A 21,548-nucleotide genomic window follows, 5' to 3' on the forward strand; every position below is an offset into this window, starting at 1 on the left:
CACCTTGAGCTTTAGGAGTTTTTGTCAATTTGCACACAGTGAAAATCTCATACCAGGGACCATTACAGTAAGCCGTGCCCAATGAAATCTCTGCAACAAGATGTTTAACAGAGTCTGGTTTAAGACAAAAGAGATGCAGGCTGCTAAGTGGACGCTGGCTGTTTTCTGTTGGATCTCAACACCAAGTCAAAATATAAACTTTCAACGCTGTGACTCATTCATGCCTTTTAGGAACTACAAGGGCAAAGACCTACAAGCAATATGGAATACAAACAGACTGTGAACAGCATAAATCACATTCTGAGAGGGGAATAAATTGAGTGAGGTAGAGGGCGGGAAAACAGAGAGCCAGACTGTGCCGTGCCGTGCCCTCTCCTCTCCTGAGACACATTATGAAGAAGAAGAAGAAGACAAAGACAGTCTGTTCCTCTGCGTCTGAAGCGGAGCCCCAGTTGCACAATTAGGCAAGAGATTCGGGGCTTACCAATGCAGAAAGAGAAGAGGTGGAGAGGTGAGGAGTGCAGACTGCAAGCCACAAACATTCAGCACTAGTGATTTTCCCCTTTGCTTCAGCTGATGAGAGCTGAAAGCAATTAAGCTTAAGTTTAGATTCAGACTCATTTCCTCTCCTCAGTATGCACCACTGGGGAATGAAACCACAGCAGCCATACAGGATCTTTCAGATACCCAAAACTGACTCTGTTAATGTGTAATGTGCAGGCAGCATATAGTAAACCTTCAGCGGGTTGCATGCGTGCAACATCTGCTGTTCATCTGATCTGGGCTTCTGATAATACCTGAAGCCAACACAGTAGCGTTTCCTCTTGATCTGCCAGACAAGGAGGATGTAGCTTAGATCTTGTGTAAAAGTGGGGTCCAGACAGGTTAAGTACTAAGCATTAAAAAAAAAAAAAAAAAAACAAAGAGAAGGAACGAACAAGAAATAGCGAGAGTTGACAGCCACAGATGACAACCATATTTGTTCTCTTATAGCAGGTAGGAAAGGGCTCAGAAGAAAACTGACAAACATCATATCAATACACGAGGTAAAGTAACAGGATCATTTTTAAATAAATATTAAATAATAATAAAACTGGATTATTTAAAACTAAAACAAACTTTAATTTAATAATCATGCTGCCCTGCAACTGATTTCAAAAACATTTTTCCACTATACATTGGGACACATATGTTATCTTGTCAAGACTGGGACACCCATTGCTTCCCAAGATTTATGGTCATTTTAAGGTGTTCATTGAGCACTATCAACTGAAATGAAGCTGTTTGTCCTTTCAAACCAGAAATTATAGTCCTAAATGACAAATCTGAATCTGTTTCGATAGTTTCAATGTCTAAAAATAATTAATTTAGCAATGATTCTTAGTACTGAGCGTGAACATTTAGCAGTGGCAAAAATATAAAAACAAAATAAAAATCTAAAAGTTTAGATGGCCCTATATTAGTGCAATATTTCTATTTGTTAATATTGTAGTATATTACTTAATTTAATTCAGACATGTTAAATAATACTTTTCACTTAGATGTTAGTATATTTTTAGATTAGCTGTCAAAACATGTTTACAGTGTGGAATCAAATATTCATAATTAGCAAGAATTAGCAAATAAGAAAAAACAATTACGGTACCAAGCAATTAATTAAAATAAAGTTTTTAAATCTAAGTTTTTTTTTTTTTTTTTTTTTTTTTTGAAATCACTGCATGATATCTACCCTCACAAACATCATAATGCCGATTAAACAGCAGATTTTTACAGCTGCAAAAACGTGAGATGTTCATGCAGAGGCAATAATGAAGCTGTAGATGCCTTACCCCAGAATATTCCCTGCCACAGTAATATCCCTGCTCGCTGACGCACGCCTATTACTGCAAGCACCTGTTTACAAGCTCAGACTGGGCATTCAGGGCCCTCCTGACCAGCAATGTCCCGAGTCCTCTCCAACTCTCTGCCTTCAAACAGTTTAAATGTCCTCATTGCAGCACTGAGCCAATGGCCAGCCTGGGTGTGGCTATCTCCAAAACTCAACCATAGAGGACAGAACTGAAGGAGGTAATGAGACACTTCTCTGTTGTACATTGTCTGGAACTTATTTCATTACTTATTCCATTCAACACAAACTTAACAAGAGTGGTCCACACATACCGCCAGCTCTCACAGGTAGATTTTAATGAATACGTTTTTTTATATCAAGGATTTTCTTACAGTAGCAGTGCTAATCAATCTGTTTTCCAGGAATTGTGATATATAGCTACTGACAGGCGTGTAGAGCCAAACTCAACACAGTCCTGAGCTTGAATACAGCAGCAAACTACATGGTTACAGGAGCAATATTTTTATGTGTCCTTTCCACACATTTTCCTCTTGATTCAAAAACTGGAATAACTTTACGAATGGAAACTGATTCCTAATCTAATTTACACATTTGGGTTTTGTGCCGTCTATGAAACATGTTCAGAAAAACTGCAGTGAAACATGCAGTGAAACATTCAGAAAAATGTATGTTCCATAGCAAAAACTTTAAGATGCATCTTAATTTTTCCCTGCTGCACTCAAAAGAATTGAAATTGAAATATAAATTATATGATATATATATATATATATATATATATATATATATATATATATATATATATATATATATATATATATATAGATATAGATATATATATAGATATATATATATTTTTTTTTGGTTATTGTAAATAAAACTGTTGAAACATCTATTTCAGAATGATACTAATACAACATATATTATGTTTCAATATTTCACACATTTAAATTTTAATATTTCATCATTTAATTTAATCTTTTACTTGTTTTTTATTGCTTAAAGCGCATCTCTACCTAAACAATGGCTAAATATAAAGGAATACTTCACCAAAAAAAAATCATATTCTGTCATAATTTTGATATTGTAAATAAAACCATGAAGCATGTTTTACAAGAAAATACTATTTCCAGCCTTCTCTTTGTAATTAATAGTGAAATTAGCAGTTTCTGCATAAAAACTGTTTCTGTGCCCTTTTTAGTGTAATAATAAACTAACTTTGAAACATTTTGAGTTTTTGAGACATATTTAGTTTTGAGACATATTTGTTTTGAGTTTTCCACACATATTTTTCTGTCAGCCTATAATCAAGATTTTAAGTGGAACGGAGCAGCAATTATCAGAAGTCATCACTAAGGTTATTTGGCTATAATTTCCCAGGCATCTGTTGATCTCTGGGTGTTGTGTTACAGAGAGGTGAAATAGTTGGGCTGAAACTGGAGAGCAGGCCAGGTGTAATGTTTTTTAAAGAGAAGCAGGGGTCCAGCTTTATACATAATGTGGTTGTATATTCTTCCTCAGACATATAGCAACGGCAGTAGTTTCCTCTTGGAACACTTTCAAAGGATGGCGTAACTGAAAAAAGCACTATCCCAGACCCTAAAACCTTCCCCTCAATCTATGTTGAACTCAATGTTTCATTTGTTAACAGCTAAAAGTAGAGCCTGTGCACTATAAAAATTAAAAAAAAAAAAAAAACCTTTGGCACACCTGATTGTCTCCATAAATATTTGGATACTTTCACATGTGGTTGGAATATGTAGGGAATAAGAACAGGGAGAAATTGTTCTGTAGTCAGGAAATGTCCGGCTGTATAGTGAAAAAAAATCATGCTAGTTTACAGCACCGTTCACTCAGCAGTGAGTAAGTGATTGTGTGCTTGTCTATGTCTTTAATTACTGTTGAAAAACACAGTAAACACTGTTACTACCGGTTTTAATTACATGTCAGTTTGCTTTTTGGTGAATGATTTAGTGACTGCTACTGCAGTACTATGGTTTGAATAATGGGAAAACGGCAGACTTAAGGTAAGGTAAGATTTAAGTACTTAGAATTATACTAATAAAGAATGTATTATGTTTCAATATTTCACACATTTAAATTTTATTATTTCATACAAATTTCTAAGATTTAAAGGGATAGTACACCAAAAAAATGAATATTCTGTCATAATTTATTCACCCCAATGTATTCAAAACTGTATGGCTTTCTTCTGTGGAACTGGAACACAAAAGAAGTTAAACAGAATCTGTGCTGCTTTTTCCTATATAATGACAGTGAATTGTGAAGGCACACTAAAAGCATCATAAAAGCATATTTGCTATATTCCAAGTCTTCTGAAGCCATATGATAGCTGTGTAAAGAAGATCAAGGAGGGAATTTTAGGGAATGGACACCATTGACTTTCACTGTATTGAAAAGAGCCTTGCACACATGTCGCCTTGCACATTCTGCTATAAATAAGAGAAGACAGAAAGTTATACAGATTTTGACAACTATAACTAATAAAACTACTATAACTAAATAAGCAACTATCATTATTTATTTATTATTTTAGTTATCATTAATATTTGTTATTTATGTGCTGCCTAATGATGTACATTGTAGATTATGTAAGGTTTTGAAAGAAGTCTCTTATGCTCACCAAGGCTTCATTTATTTGATCAAAAATGCAGTAACAACAGTAATATTTTTACAAAATAAAATAACTATCTAAAATATAATTTATTTATGTGACAGCAAGCTGAATATTCAGCCTTCAGTGTCGTAAGATCCTTTAGAAATCATTCTGACATGCTGATTTGATGCTTAAGAAATATTTCTTATGTTGTGCTGCACAATATTTATGCAAAAAACATACTCTTTGTAACAAATTACTGTCGCTTTTGGCCAGTTTATACATCCTTGCTAAACAAAAGTACTGATTTCTTTAAAAAAAAAAAAATGGATTGGTATACTTGTCAGCATACTTCCCCATGCATGACAATACTAAAAATACAATTTTTAAGTGGCCATATTTATTTACCACTTGTTTACGAATGAACTATGCAGTAGAATGATATATACAGTACGTTTGGAGTCAAAATCTGGCTACCGTATGTTTTACATTTTCCAGAGAGCTCTAAATCATTTACCCTTTGAGCGATACACATGTTTGAGGTCCCTCCTGACACATCCTCAAATATATCAAAGCAGTTTCCTTTTGAATTATTGAATTATTTTCCAGTTTTTCAACACTAGTATCGAGATGATACCCGTAAAGGATACGCAGCTTTCATCCGTCACTCATTTTTCATCAACGGCCATCTCTCTCCGTTTATTTCAAAAGAGGATCTGTGTATACTGATTAATGTGTTTGGCCGCCGGTGTTGTGTACAAGAATGCAGCAGAAATGTGGCATGGCGTGAAGCAGACTTATGGCTTTCACCATGCTTTTTATGAGGCAGAGGCTCAGCAAGAGTTTGTGTATTAAGGAAATGGGGACATATTTCAATAAAGACTACGTGAGTGGTCCACAGAATAAAAAATGGGGGGGAAAGGAGAAGGAAAAATGTTGATTGCTATGCTGGAGGTTTATGATGATTACAATTACTTAGCAATAACCTGTAGCTAGAAAAACATGAATAAAATGTATAAGCAGACTACATGTTAGACAAACTCAGAGGTGTAAAGAATTTTCTCTCTTCTGTTGAGAGTTTTAATGTCTACTATAGAAGCACAGAGACTTGAGGCTGCAAAGACAAAGCCACAAGGAAATCTATCAGAGAAAATTAAATCTCTGTACTTAAACATATTTAGATGGAATGCCTCTGGGTTTTATTAGGCTGGTTTTGAAGGTCAACCCCACCATAAGAAAACTAAGAGGGAAAAAAAATGTAAATCGAAGCCATAAGGTCTCAACTCTGCAAATAAACCTTCCACCAACTCACATACGTGTGAGACACAGATCCAATATTCTATATCACACTGTCAACAGTAGGCTTTGAGTTACCTTATACATTCATCTATCTGTCTGTCTCCAAAGCAGGGATCATAATAAACCGTAAGGAATGAAGGCTTTTCATAGCAGCGGTAGGACGCTAAGAGGAACCGAATGGGATGTGTTGCAATTGCATTGTGCAATTCTCTATTCACTGAACCGAGACATAGTTAACATTAACGATTTGAGAAAATGTGATCTTACTAATAACGATTTGCTCTTCATAAAGCTGACTGATGGTCTTAATTGCACAAACACACTTAAGTAAGACTGTTGTTGTAACTCAAAGCAGGAATACGTATGGCAATAAACATATCAGCATGCAGGTGACCTTTAAGTTCAGCACAAAAGACATTCTTCACATTCGTGCCATCTGACTGAATCAGACCTCTGTGATGCTGATGTATTTTAAATCCATGGCAGGACTCTACGTTCCTAGACTGAAAAATAAACAAGAAAAAGTCACAAGATGTTTTAAGGTTCGTGGCTTTTGACAGTCTTTCACTTCTTGAAATGAATACAGATGTAATGTAAGTCCAAGACTGAAAAACAGACTTATCTACAAAAATTCGGTTTTAAAGGGATAGTTCATCATTTACTTACCCTCAAGGTGTTCCATACCTTTATAAATTTCTTTCAGCTGTTAAAGACATTACCCACATTCTTCAAAATGCTGATGTATAAACTTAAAATGCTGATGTATAAAATAAGCTTGAATTGAATTGAATTCAAAATCAATTCTTTTGTGTTCAGCAGAAGAAAGAAGGATGAGTAAATGATGACAGAATTTACATTTTTGGGTAGGCTATTGGAAATGCAAATAATAAATAAATCACAAGGCAAAATAAATTATGTGTAAAATATAAATTCTAAATATAGAAATCTATGTAATTTATGACAAAATTGCACAACATTGTATTGGAAACCACAGCATTATTTACCCTTTGTCAAATGTAGTTCCATTATACTTGATTCAGCTGTAGTTGAGCAGACCAAAAAGATTTTGACTGCATCTCTCCAGAAACAATTTTTAATACTTTGTTTTGTTTATAGCAAACAAAACCCCAACTTATTACCAAAGGCTACCAAAACATCATTCTACAGTATCCCACAGGCACAAAAAGAGCTCACCTCCCTCCCAGAGAGCAAAGCTTGTCTTTTCTCACCTGTTTCTCATTGGCCACCGAGGTTCTTTCCTCCTCAGATAGAATGTGATCTAGACACCTGAGTTGAAGCATGCTGTTTCAACCCGCACTGCATGGCCCAAAAAAAATAATTTTTTTTCTTTATAGGTATAGCAGAGGTCAAATCTCTGGAAGAAAAGTCCCATATGGCATTGGAAGCTGACAATGTTTGTGAATTGCTCGGTTTTTCTTTTTTTATGCGTTCCAGACAGACTTTTGAACGACTTTTTCTGCAGGTTGTTGCACAGTTACGCCAGCAGGTGGCGACAGGTTACAAGTTCTTGAGTGAATTATTGAATCATTCAGTGAATGGATCTATACAAATACACTAGGCGCGTTCGACTTTAAGCGGCGCTGCGCAGAATGATCAGTGTATGGCATCAAAGTACCGCGAGAGCGATAAGAGAGCAGAAGGATCCTGATGCTTTCGAACGCGCCTACTGATTCCTGCAGAAAGTAAACAAATGAATGAGTCATTGAATCATTTACTCAAACGATTCGTTAAAAACACTGATTGATCCAGGAATGAAATGCCATTACCGTTTGTTACTGTGTGTGTTGCTTGGAGAGAATGATTCTGCTCTGATTTCATTTGGAATTGTATTTGTTGGCGGAGCAAAAATAAACAATGTAACTGGGAATATTGTGTTTAAAATGTTTCTAAAATGATTTAACATCAGTTTTTTTCACAGCTATTGGTCAAAGATACAAATAAGAAACATATTGATTTTTGTGCAGGAAATAGCAAATGGTGCTGGTGAAAAAGGTTTTTTGCTGATAGGTAGTTCATTCGGAAACACGGAAGAGTGTGATATGATGAAGAGCTGTCCTATCGCATCTCAAGATCAAAACACTGAGGTCTGAATTTAGTTATAATAATTACAGTGCACCACATCACATGACCTACCATTTCCACTGACATTTATTTATCCTGTAACTATCTAACCTGTCCTTTAATCTGCTTTCCCAACAGACAATTATGACAGCATTATCAGCTTCAGATCGCAGGCCCTCCCTATAAATTTAATTTATAAGCAAGCAACACAACTAAATGTCTACACGGCCTCCTCCAATTTTCTGTTTACCTCTGTCACAAACGTTCTTTAAATAAACCTCTCTGAGACACTTAGGGATTCTTGTTTGTCACTGCCTGTCAAAATTGTTGATATATTACAGTAGGTCAAGTTTATAAGCTCAAAGAGGCATTGCCAAACCTATATTGTCAAGCCTATGAAATGAGCCCTATGTAATGTCAGAACTTATTTTCAAATAAAAATATCTAAGCATCCTTATAATATAATAAAAAATAAAAAAATTAATTTTCAGAGAATAATAGTAAATATATGCGTGTAGTAGGCTAGGTCTTGCATTAAAAAATATGTATCACAATTACATTAAATTTATAGAAAAAACTATAAAAAACTTATAGAAAATACATAAATTTTATGTATGTTTTTAAAGGGGTGGTTTACTGCTTTATTTCTTTGCCTGATTGTGTGTATGGGGTGCAATATAACATGTCTTCGTGTTTCGTTTGTTAAAAAACGCCTTATTTTTCATATATTTCACCTTTATTGTAAGCCGCTTTCTCCTCTGTCATTTGAACGACCGGTTGACTTTCTGATTCTATGAAACCACTCCCTCAGAAACAGGCAATGGGCTCAGATTGGTTAGTTGGACCGGTGTGTTGTGATTGGCTAAACTGCGTACTGCACATTGTCCGGAAACTTCACGGCCATTACCTTCACGGGCGACAGTTGCATGTGCTGCGGTCAAATGTAAATAATGGTGTCAATATTGCCATATCAGTTTAAGCCAGAATCAGACCCAGAAAGCGGTAATGAAGAGAGTCAAGCAGAACTTCCGCAAGCACAGCTCTTACAAACGTTTCTGAATGGAAGTTTGCTGTTGTGATTACATATCATTTTTTGAAGTTTGTACACGTTTGTCTTATACACACAAAATAGCATCGAACTAACTGGCTACTATAACCAAACAGCGTTGGCTTGTGTTTACGTTCTTGATCAAATCGAAAAATTACGTCATAAAGTATACATGGAAAATACATTTACAAAATTAGTACTAATTACAAATTCGGGTCCAAAATGTTTGTACGCGTTTGTCATAGACACACGAAATAGCATTTAACTAACTGGCTACTAAAGCCAGCGTTGGTATTTGTTTACGTCCTTGATAAAACTAAAACATTACGTCTGAAATTATACATGCAAATACATTTAAAATTATGAAATCTTACTTACATGTTGTGGCCCAACAACTGCTGCCTCTGTTTTTAAAGTTGGAACTGCTCCATGTTTTAGTAATAGTTTCTGTGTGAATCCGGCATTGAACTCGTGTAGATTCTGGAAGCTGTCTTCCGTTCAGTGCAGCAACTTTGCAGATACTGTTCATGCACCAACAGCAACATTACACACTATTTAAAATGAAAAAAGTGAAATCGCAGTAAACCACCCCTTTAAGTAAAAATATTTTAAATATATAAAATTATGTATCAGAATTACATAAACATTACAGTAAATAATAGTAAATGTATCTCTCTTTTTTTAGAATATTTAAATATTTTACTAGAGAACAAGGCAAAAAAATAGTGATACGCAGACTATATCAACAGTTCAAGTTTAAGTGTCTCGCTTTTACATTAATAAATGATCTCTTACTGTAACTGAACGTTCTTTCAACAAACACTGTTGCCAGAGGACTGATATCATACACGATCATGTGTGAAATGTTTCCAGAAGTCTAATCAAATGAACTAAAGTATTTCTCCAGCCACATTCTCCATGCTAAATTAGATATCCCCTACTCACCCACTCAGGTGGGTGCAGAAATACTACACTTCAGCTGTCCAGAACACTACACATCCACATAGTTTAGATGTACTGTTGAAAATAATGCACCAGGAAATCAGTCAAGCAATCTCGCTTCTAACAGCAGCCTTCCCCAAACGTCTACAGATTAAATTTACCATCTTAGTTAAATGGTTAAAACAGGTCAGAAACACATGCTGACATGCACATGTGAGGGTTTTTTCTCTCTGCAGGCCATTCTCAATTACCTGACTCAATAAAAGAAGATTTCATAAAGTTTACAGACTCTGCTCTACCATATTGTGTTGGGTTACTCCGCTCCACTGAGTGGAAAAGGGTAGTGGGTGCCCTGAGAGCACACTTCCTGTTAACCTTGGTGGTCTCTTTGAATGTATTCACAGATGGTCATGCAGAAAACTCTGGCCTAATGTCCTAGTTATCATTTCATATTTTATTTTGAATCCAATTCGTCATAAACGTCATTATGCTGTATTTGATGGGATTAACAGTTAGGTTTGGAAAGCATGATTGCTCTGATTGTGATGGTTGGCCGTGCGAGGTTCATTCCCTCTGATGTCTCTATTTCTTAATCTAATGTCAAAACCAGACACGCGTCGGGGACAAAACATTAATCAAATACTTGTCGTGCTTCTGTGCTGAAATTAGAGGTTGAACGTTTAATAAAAATGACACTGCTGGGAGTCGTTCTATGAGCCCTCGTTTGTTTACTGAAATTGACGATCAACTTAAATAGGATAGATGTTCTCTCTTTTTCTATACATCAGCTTCAGCATCTGTTGAACAGAAGGACTGGAGTGTAAAATGCAGATAAAAACATGCACTGACCCATGGAGAGACAGAGGAAGAACAGGGGCTTCCGACAAAATATAGACTGAGGGTAGTCTTCGGTCCCCAGCTATTTGATTGACACAGTCCTGAGGGAGCAATGCAGAACATTCCAAAATTCAAGAAGGCCTTGACCTCGAGTCCAAAAAGGACTTTACCTCATAGCTGGAAGGCTGCCTGAAACAGTAGTAAGCACAATGGAAATGTTAGAGAAACTGCACTGATTTCATTTTTTTCTTCTTTAAAAGTTTGCCTAATGTTAATGGTTTCCCACTCTCTAACCAACATTTTGCATAATAGAACAATGGAGCAGTTCTGAATGATATGCTGTTTGAAATCTTTCAAAAATTCTAAATAAACAATTAGAGCCACTGGTCCAGAACGCTAGACCGTGGAAAGCAAACATCTTGAGGTTACGTATGCAAATCACCTGTTACAACATTTGGTAAAGAGCTCAGAACATGCATCCCCATGTGTGTGGAACATTTGAATTTCTTCAAGTGAAATTTGTGGGAAGTTTTTGAAAGATGCTGCCTTCAAGTGCACCTGGGGAACTCCAAGTTGGGCACTCATTATAAAGACATGTCACACATTGAAGTCGGAAGTAGCCTAAACAAAACAAATTAATTATTTGACAAATAAATCCAAATACCAACATCTGAATTCAAAATGCTGAAAAATATACATTCCTATCACTTATTAATACATGGTTTCAAAACTAAATGTTTGTGTTACACAGAACAAACCATGAAAGTTGAGTACTTGTCTATCAGCTGTATCATCACAGCTCGAGGTTCTGCATATCAAATTAAAACAACTTGCTAAATTATACATTATAATTCACTACAGACATGCTTCCTACTGTTTTACAAGTGTTTCCGTAATGTTTAATTGTCATGCCCTATTCCAACTCGACAAGTCATGTCTTTCCCACTTGTAAATACGACTTTGCTCAGTCATTCATTTACTTGTAACTTGTAATTACAATATTTCCAACTCTACATGAAGGGCATAAGAGAACTGACCAAAATAACAGACATAGTAATATTTAGATGCTGAACCATGTTTAGCACAAGCAGACTAAATAATTTTGCAAACGTTCTTCCATTTCACTTTCTCTGAGCTCATATAAAAACTGAAGTACCCGCAAATACTAGACTGCCTGCTTCTTTTCTGCAGTGTGTTCAAATGCTGACTTCGCAAGGCTTAATATAGTGACGTCAGAATGAACAGCCCACACAAGTAGCTCATGAAAATCAAACAGGACACGGAAAAAGTGAAACTGATTTGAGCTCTTTGTGATTTTGTTTAAATGGACCAGTGGTGATGCTAATATAAAAAGAATATGCACTTTGCATGTGCAACTCTTCATTAATCTCTTTTCTATAATGTAAATCTGAGAGCATAAAATCTATTTTGGCAATTCACACAAAAATACTTTTTGAACAGGTTAAAAAAATTAAACAGCAATTTTAGCTTACAAAATGTCAACCTCAAAGTCATTCAAGGTTCAGTTTTGTTTCTCATTTTCACACCCCAGTGAGAATCAACCTGGAATGTCTGAAAATGAATTCAATGGAAGCCCTTCACAACACTATGTTTAATTTTTTATTTGTTAAAGAACAAAGCACAGACCGAATCTGCTTTGTTTTTGGAAAGGATTGATCTCATTTAAAAGCAACTACTGGGGTTTCAAGTGGCCTGCGAACAGCAGGAAATTTACTAAATATTTTTTGAAGCCTACGCTTCAGAAATCTTCAGAAGAACAGAGATTTGCAGATATTAGATTCAGCTTCAGAAGAGCAGCACATGCATGACACAGTATGGCATTCTGCTTTATGTTGGTAAGCTTAAAATAAACAGAACTATGCTGTGAATATTCTAGATCAACAGCATTAATGCACAGATATTTCCAAAGCATGTCCTAAATAGAATCATTTGCACAATGTCTCATATATATATGGAGTTCTTCAAAGGGTATTTTTCATGTAAAGATGATTATGGTAAATTTAGTAATCGGTGGGACCTTTGAAACTGCACTCCCATAGAAACTAATGCAAAGATTCTAGGATTTTTGCTCACTGGTCACTAAAGTTGCCAAATACTTCTGCGTAAACATCCAGAAATGGCTCATGAATTAAACATCACCACATGGCATCATTTCCAGCGGGTTGTCAAAAGCTCTTCCTAAGACTGACTGCTTGTACAGCGGTGGTTTTTGAAGTATTGTCACACAAAAAAATATTTACAAAATGGAAAAAATATGGGTAAAGCCTTCAGCAACTTTAGTTGCCTTCAAGCTTACATGGGTTAAAATTAGTTATGTTCCCTTTCTATTCCTATTAATTTATTTAAGTTAACCTCATATCATAACAATTGGTTTATAGAAGCATAACCTGGTGTCTAGACCTCACGAGATCTATTTTCCACTTTAATTTACATAATGGATCTTCTTTGTGAAGTTGTGCAATTTGACACATGTTAGTATTTTTCTCAGAACACATCTCCTTGTATCTTTTAACAAAGGCAGATTGCTTGGGAAATTCTACAGGAATTTACTAGAACAGTTTTTTTATGAATGCCTTGGGGTTGAACTCTAACCAATGTCATGCAGAGAAGCACATAACAAGCTGTTTGTTGGTTGTTATTTTGTTGTCGTCTGCTTTTTTTCTTTTTTTCAGTTGCATTGTTTTATTGGGGGGATTTATCCTGTGGTAACGACAGAATGGTAGATGAGCATAAGAAGTGGCAAAGTACTGGCTTAAAAAACAAACAAAAAAATATATGTCAGCAGACACAAGATGAGCAAATTTACCTCTGACATCAAGCTGTGAGGGAGGAATTTTAAAACAGAAGGTTTACTCTGTCCCCTGTTTATTTTTATAGTTTGTAGGCCTACAAATTCGCTGTCTAAACGTGGCCAGATTTTGTACAGCCAGTCATCATTACAATCAGAGAATATTGTCTCGAAAAGACCTTGTTTCTCTTGTCTTGATCTGCTACTAACACAATGCAGGTGCAGGATGCAGGTCAACTCACAATGTCTCAAAGGTCTCCGAGGTGTGATTGTTCATTTGTCCAATGCATTGTCAAGAATGAAAATGTCATTTGTGAAGACCAGCCTGTAAAATTGAGTCAACTGATGCTACATGTTTTTGCTGAATTAAATGCCAAGCTTTAAAATATACTTTACTGAGTAGAAATTGTGAGTAAAAAATAAATAAAAATTAAATATTGTTGTGGGCAATGGGGAGGTCTTGCCTTGGAGTCAAAAAGGTTAAGAACTCCTGCTTTAAATGCATATAACATATATGACAGGTATTTAAGGCTTTAAGTATACAGATCATACAGATTTTGTCAAACAGCACGTTTGTTAGTTTAATCTTTTGACGTCTAGACTATTCGGCGATTATGTTGTTGTTGAATTAGTAGCGACATTCTGCCACTATCTGGCCCAGTACTGCAATTACACACAAATATATAAAATATATATTGCTCTTACACTATAACTGCTCTTCATACTTTATGATTTTTTTTTTTTTTTTACTGATTATTTTGTCTTATGAAACCTTTTTTGTATGTTACAATACTATTTTCACGGCTGGCGATAACAGATGCTCAGAGTTATAATTCTCTGTGGACTTTTCCAAAATTAATCGAAGTCTATAAATATGATTCGCCACGACATTCAGACAAAGCCAGTTTTCGACAATATTGTCGGCTACGTCCTATAACAACAAAGTATCATAACTTTTGCAAATTGTTTTGAGTGAGGACAAAACCCAAATGCTTGAATGAACATTTAATATGACCAGGAGATGGCGGTAACGACGTACTAAACGCAGTTCTTACCCTTCAAACCACCATCGAGGTAGAGCTGGATCAACATGGCGGCACGGAAGGTCCTCAGCACGGGGATGGGGTTTCTGCAGTCGTCCTTGCCGATTTGTAGACAGGTAAATTCACTTTTTTAAAAATCAGATTTGTAAATTAAAAGTCTGTTACGACTTTGAATGCATTGTACTTGTGTTTGAATGATGTTGTATTTAGATTGCGATCGCGTTACACACTGTAATAGGATACACCAAGACATATACTACTAGTGACATTTATAGTTTACGTCTGCCAAAAATGCTATTTTTTGTCTTTTTTGGGGGTTTTTGACTAGGTGTATTTCAGATATACACGTATCCCAATGTAAAAGCTCATTTGATGTTCCTCAGGCCTACAGAAGTTCACTTGGAGTGGTGGAGCAGGTCAGGAGCTACTATGTTGACTGGAGGATGCTTCGGGATGTGAAAAGGAGACAAATGGCATTTGAATATGCAGATACAAGACTGCGCATCAATGCCATCAGGAAGAATACTATTTTGCCAAAAGAGCTACAGGTACATTCAAAGTCTTGCAGTTTCCATTCGGTGGAAGTTTAACGTTATACACACTTTAGGTTGTTTTACACAGCCATTAACATTTATTTTGACTTGCAATGAATGAATGAATACATTTAATGTCAAAATATTGATAATAAAACATGCCATGTCTCTCATGTTTATTTCCTCAGGAGATAGCTGATAAAGAAATAGCCGCACTACCTCGAGACAGTTGTCCCGTGCGCATTCGCAACAGGTGTGTGATGACATCTCGTCCTCGTGGAGTGAAGCGCAGGTGGCGTCTTAGCCGCATTGTTTTTCGGCATTTAGCAGACCACAACCAGATGTCGGGAATTCAGAGATCAATGTGGTGATCAGCCATGGGATTGTTCTAAAACCTTGTCATAAAAGAGAAGATATTCTTGCATAAAATGCAGAGACACAGAGCTGGAAAACCAACAAGCACCTGCTCATTTGTTGTATTATTATTTTTTGTTTTATTTGTACTAAATTGATTCAGATTTCACATTGTCCTTTTTTTTTTGTCTTCAACTGATGGCAATTTATATAAGTTATTTTATTGTAGATACAATAAAAAGGTATTATGTGCTACTTTCGTGTTTTGTGATTTTTGTTTTCATTTTTATTATTTTGGGTTTTAGGTTACTGGTATCTAACCTTTTTACTTATTGATTACTTTGTTTAATGTCACACTAGAATATTTTTTTGACTAACTTGACAAAAAATACAAAAAGAGGGTGATATTTAAACTACATCTTTCATCAACAACACAAAGAGCTTTGAATTTATTTTAAATGAAATTTTAATTCTTATTTGTGCATTGACAAATGAGCACTCACATTAAGCAAGTGTAAACTGGTGCATTTTACTTGTTAACTAGTAAATGTTTTGAGTATATCTACTTGCTGTAATACATCTTGAAGGTTATATGCACATTAAAATTTTTAAATTTAGTATATATTTTCTGCTTTATTACGTTTAGAATAATTTTACCTCCTAGATCATCATTTGCAACAATGTAATTCATTTTTTAAAATTATGATTAATATTTGTTTTTTTTTAAAGAATTATTTAGTAGTGTAATTGCGGTCATTTTATCAAAGGTCAAAATAGGACTTTTATTTTGACATCACAACGCGGAAGCAAGAATCTTTCTAGAAACAGCGCTTCGTGCATATCAGCGGACAAGCAGCGCCCGATTGATAGCAAAATTCATTTTCATCACTTCAATCAAAAACTGCAGAAGCTAGTTTCCTAAGGATTCTTCAAGGCAGCGATGGACATCAGTGAACTGGTATAATTGACTGTTTTTGTGTGTGTGTTTTATTCATTTTTGTCCCATGCAGTGGATATATAGCAGTCTTACCACCCAGGTTTCGTTTTCATTGTACTGTAAAGCCTCAGATATAAAGCATCTTATGAATGTGAATGAAACTACTAGGATGTTTTATAGGACAATATACACATTGGGTGAATGAATTATCATTGGTTGTGAGATGACAGCTGCCTGCTGATCTCACCTGTGCTGAACATGTAAACATGCTTCATCACATGATCTCAGATTTGACTTTGTGTCTTTAGATCGCCGGTCTTGAGAGTGATCTTAAAGAGATCTCGAGTCTGCTGGAGAAGTGTGAACGCCAGCGCGTGCGGGACGTGTTAACGCAAGAGCAGAAGAAGATCGAGAAAGAGCTGGCACAGAAACGACAGCAGAAACTGCAGCAAGCCAAGAAAGACTCTGGAGACAAAACTGACACAACACTCAAAGGATACACAGTCAAAATTAATAATTATGGTGCGTTCATACCTCAGGATAAACGGCATAGGCTATTCCACAATGATATGTGTGGTCTAACACGCCTGTCAATGTTTGTTGGTTGTGTTTTAGGATGGGACCAGTCTGACAAATTCGTCAAAATCTACATTACACTAAAAGGAGTACATACTATTCCAGCTGAAAATGTTGAGGCCAATTTTACAGAGAGGTATTGTTTTCACATTGAATATTGCTGAATTTTGGTTCATCTTTTTCATTATGCTAAAATTATGGAATATTGTTTTTTTATTGTTGTTGTTAATCATTAATAAATTCTTAAAATTGACATTAATAATATATATTAATATTAATTATATATATGAAGAGTTAATTTGCAAAATCAGATAACTCTCAAAAAGACCATTCTCAGAAATCATGTTTTTTCATTGTGCATTCTAATTAGGGTTGGGCGGATCGATCTTAATATCGATAGTAGCGATACCAACGTTGGTATCGGTATCGGATCGATACTAGCCTGATTAGATCGATACTTTAGGTTAATTTCCTCTCCTCTACACTTAATATAGTGGATTAATACATTCAACAAAGAATAGACATGTATGTGTGTTTATATACCGCTCTTTTCACGTCTCGTATGCAAACATTACTGCTCCTCCCCTGCTTTAGTGTTTTGTTATGCCATCACGTGACTCAGCGGCTCCAAGCGCAAGCGGATATTATTGGCTACAGCGAGAGATGGAACGGTAGAAATTCGCTACTGTGGCAACAGCACCAAATTTATTCACCTTTTTCAACGAGACCGTATGTGCGAGACTTCCACTTCATTAGGCACGGTAGGGAAATCATGAGAAAAATAAACAAAAAATAGTTTGTGCTATCCACAGTGTGTGTTTATAATTAAGACAATTAATTAAAATAATATGGTATGAAACACCAGTTTGCAATATCAAGCAAGCAGCAAAACGAGCTGTTTTGTACAGTTAAAAATTGCTGGAAGCGGATGAGACTGGAAGCCAGACCCATTCAATTTACCGAATTTGGCCTTTTTATACAGTATTTTTCTTTGTAAACGTTTTCTATCAGAAGAAAACACTTAACATGCATGCACTTTGCGTTCATATGCTGGGCTGCTTGCCTGCATATAGTTTGCATCATCAGTATACTGAGTTGGCCTTTCAATATTAATTTCTTAATGCATTATTAGGCCATGTCAAGTTTTTTTTTTTTTCTCTCTCTCTCTTTATAACTCTTTTCTATGGGAGGAAAATGCTTAACACGAAACTTTACGCATTGCTTTCATATTCTGGGCTCCTCTGCTTGCAAACTCCTTTCAGAAAGGCAAATATCCACATAGCTTTAAGGTGAATGTAATATTTTAGTCATATCAACATAAGTTATTGTTAATTTTCAAAGTGTAATTGGTCATTTAAATGCATGTTATTAAAAAGGAAAAAGTATCGGTATCGGTATCAGTATCGGCGATACTTGCCCTGTATTTACTTGGTATTGGATCGATACCAAAATTTGCAGTATCACACACCCCTAATTCCAATTAATCTCAATCAAACTGCAGTTGGGTTATTTTGACTAGGTTAAAAAATAACTAAAAAAAACAGCTAACTATCACAATAAAACACAATAAAAACATTATAACATAATAAAAAAACATTTTTGAAAATAAAAAAAACGGAGTTATCTGTTTTTTGCAAATAAACTCTTCATATACAGGTGCTGGTCATATAATTAGAATATCATCAAAAAGTTGATTTATTTCACTAATTCCATTCAAAAAGTGAAACTTGTATATTATATTCATTCATTACACACAGACTGATATATTTCAAATGTTTATTTCTTTTAATTTTGATGATTAGAGCTTACAGCTCATGAAAGTCAAAAATCAGTATCTCAAAATATTAGAATATTACTTAAGACCAATACAAAGAAAGGATTTTTAGAAATCTTGGCCAACTGAAAAGTATGAAAATGAAAAGTATGAGCATGTACAGCACTCAATACTTAGTTGGGGCTCCTTTTGCCTGAATTACTGCAGCAATGCGGCGTGGCATGGAGTCGATCAGTCTGTGGCACTGCTCAGGTGTTATGAGAGCCCAGGTTGCTCTGATAGTGGCCTTCAGCTCATCTGCATTGTTGGGTCTGGTGTCTCTCATCTTCCTCTTGACAATACCCCATAGATTCTCTATGGGGTTCAGGTCAGGCGAGTTTGCTGGCCAATCAAGCACAGTAACACTATGGTCATTGAACCAGCTTTTGGTACCTTTGGCAGTGTGGGCAGGTGCCAAGTCCTGCTGGAAAATGAAATCAGCATCTCCATAAAGCTTGTCAACAGAAGGAAGCATGAAGTGCTCTAAAATTTCCTGGTAGATGGCTGCGTTGACTGTGGACATCAGAAAACACAGTGGACCAACACCAGCAGATGACATGGCAGCCCAAATCATCACTGACTGTGGAAACTTCACACTGGACTTCAAGCAACATGGATTCTGTGCCTCTCCACTCTTCCTTCAGACTCTGGGACCTTGATTTCCAAATGAAATGTAAAATTACTTTCATCTGAAAAGAGGACTTTGGACCACTGAGCAACAGTCCAGTTCTTTTCTCCACAGCCCAGGTAAGATGCTTCTGGCGTTGTCTCTGGTTCAGAAGTGGCTTGGTAGCCCTTTTCCTGAAGACGCCTGAGCGTGGTGACTCTTGATGCACTGACTCCAGCTTCAGTTCTCTCCTTGTGAAGCTCTCCCAAGTGTTTGAATCGGCTTTGCTTGACTGTATTCTCAAGCTTGCGGTCATCCCTGTTGCTTGTGCACCTTTTCCTACCCAAATTCTTCCTTCCAGTCAACTTTGCATTTAATATGCTTTGATACAGCACTCTGTAAACAGCCACACCTTTCAGTAATGACCTTCTGTGACTTACCCTCTTTGTGGAGGGTGTCAATGTTCATCTTCTGGATCATTGCCAAGTCAGCAGTCTTCCCCATTATTGTGGTTTCAAAGAACAAGAGATACCCAGAATTTATACTGTAGGGATGGTCATTTATTCAAACTCAAATGTAAATATTCTAATATTTTGAGATACTGATTTTTGACTTTCATGAGCTGTAAGCTCTAATCATCAAAATTAAAAGAAATAAACATTTGAAATATATCAGTCTGTGTGTAATGAATGAATATAATATACAAGTTTCACTTTTTGAATGGAATTAGTGAAATAAATCAACTTTTTGATGATATTCTAATTATATGACCAGCACCTGTATATATATATTCTGCTATTATGTCTTCACAGAAGCTTCAATGTTCTAGTCAAAGATCTGGATGGGAAGAACCATCAAATGACATTCAACAACCTTTTATATCCTATTATTGTAGCAGAGAGTAGTAAAAAGGTTAGTCATTTTCTGTTTTTGTATATTGGCAAATTGATTTGTTTTATGGATAAAAAATTGTATAGATAAAGAGGCAATTGTGAAATATATTTGTTTACAGATAAAAACAGACATGGTCCTTGTTTTGTGCAAGAAGAAGTCAACAAAAAAGTGGGACTGCTTGACACAAGTAGAAAAACAGTCTAAGGAGAAAGAGTGAGTAAAATGCACACTTTCATTCTGTATTTTTAAAATTTGTATATTGAACCAAATTTTAAATCAAATGGTGCAGATGCATAAAAAGGAAATATAAATGTAGAAATTATAAGATTATAAATCTAAATTAAAATTATCCAAAGTATTAATACAAATTATATTATTATATATTATAAAAGTATTGGCTATAATTATTAAAAATATATATATTTGACTGCATAATGCACTTATCAGGGTAACATCATAGTAATAAGCATCATACTAAATTTGGTTCTACAAATTATTAGTCATAAATGGTAATTGAATGGTAATCTGTCTGTTTCAGCAAACCCAACTTGGATGCGAACGCTGATCCAAGCGAGGGGCTGATGAGTGTGCTGAAGAAGATCTATACGGATGGAGATGACGAGATGAAACGCACTATCAACAAGGCCTGGGTTGAGTCTCAGGATAAGAAGGCCAAAGCAGATGACTTTGACTTCTAAGCCAGCTTAATGATCTGCTTTCACAATGAAACACCCAAATTCAGCTGCTGCATACATGCCATTCCAATTTATCCAGATTATATTATGTATTTTTGTACTTTTTTCCTGTTAAATGCGGATGTTAATGAAAATTTTGTTTCGTAAAGTGTTTCCATTCCCATTGTAATTTTCACAGCATTCATAATTTCAAGTTGTTCCATATGGTGAACAAGCTATGGTAAACAAATGTTCAGGAAATTTTCAGTCAATGTTATTGCACTTAAGACCATGTACCTTAAATGTGGAAAATGAAAATAAATTCATTAAAGTCATTTATTGCTTCTGGTGGTCATGAAATTAAATGTTGCTGTCATGTAATATTACTCTCATCATCATCATGGAGAGAAAACAGTATCTAAACTAAATAAACTGTGGATATAAAAGAAAACAGTGTTTGTTAATTAGAATTTTAATTTTTTTTTTAGATAACATAATTGTGCACATAAATGTGAGTTTTTATGTGCAATAAATAGTCTCTGTAATTTACCTATCAAGCCACAAGGAGCTGCATACAAACGGGATGTGCATGAGTTTGTTTATGATATTTATTGTGGTAAATTTATGGAAACATGGC

The 21,548-nt window shown here is 35.5% G+C and overlaps 3 protein-coding genes across 5 annotated transcripts in view; 2 read left to right on the plus strand and 1 right to left on the minus strand.

Moving 5' to 3' along the window:
• tnn (tenascin N) overlaps window positions 1-7,008 on the minus strand; it is a 38,673-nt gene extending 31,665 nt beyond the window's left edge. For 2 of the 3 annotated variants that reach the window (XM_058746639.1, XM_058746627.1), the window contains exon 1: window positions 1,830-1,966. The gene's annotated coding sequence lies outside the window, so the exon portion shown is untranslated. Of the gene's footprint in view, window positions 1-1,829; window positions 1,967-6,156; window positions 6,266-6,991 lie in introns of those variants that run through there. The other variant, XM_058746631.1, reaches the window with a different exon arrangement.
• Window positions 7,009-14,485: 7,477 nt separating this feature from the next.
• Window positions 14,486-15,665, plus strand: mrps14 (mitochondrial ribosomal protein S14). The gene is made up of 3 exons (XM_058746745.1): window positions 14,486-14,639; window positions 14,907-15,071; window positions 15,245-15,665. Exons 1-3 carry the CDS (start codon window positions 14,571-14,573, stop codon window positions 15,425-15,427), a joined length of 417 nt encoding a protein of 138 aa, XP_058602728.1. The 5' UTR covers window positions 14,486-14,570; the 3' UTR covers window positions 15,428-15,665.
• A 551-nt stretch (window positions 15,666-16,216) lies between these two features.
• Window positions 16,217-21,246, plus strand: cacybp (calcyclin binding protein). Its single transcript, XM_058746708.1, has 6 exons — window positions 16,217-16,368; window positions 16,656-16,869; window positions 16,963-17,059; window positions 20,156-20,255; window positions 20,356-20,450; window positions 20,776-21,246. Exons 1-6 carry the CDS (start codon window positions 16,351-16,353, stop codon window positions 20,933-20,935), a joined length of 684 nt encoding a protein of 227 aa, XP_058602691.1. The 5' UTR covers window positions 16,217-16,350; the 3' UTR covers window positions 20,936-21,246.
• Window positions 21,247-21,548: the final 302 nt, after the last annotated feature.

This window comes from Onychostoma macrolepis, chromosome 02 (assembly GCF_012432095.1).
Source record: "Onychostoma macrolepis isolate SWU-2019 chromosome 02, ASM1243209v1, whole genome shotgun sequence".
NCBI classification, from domain to species: domain Eukaryota; kingdom Metazoa; phylum Chordata; class Actinopteri; order Cypriniformes; family Cyprinidae; genus Onychostoma; species Onychostoma macrolepis.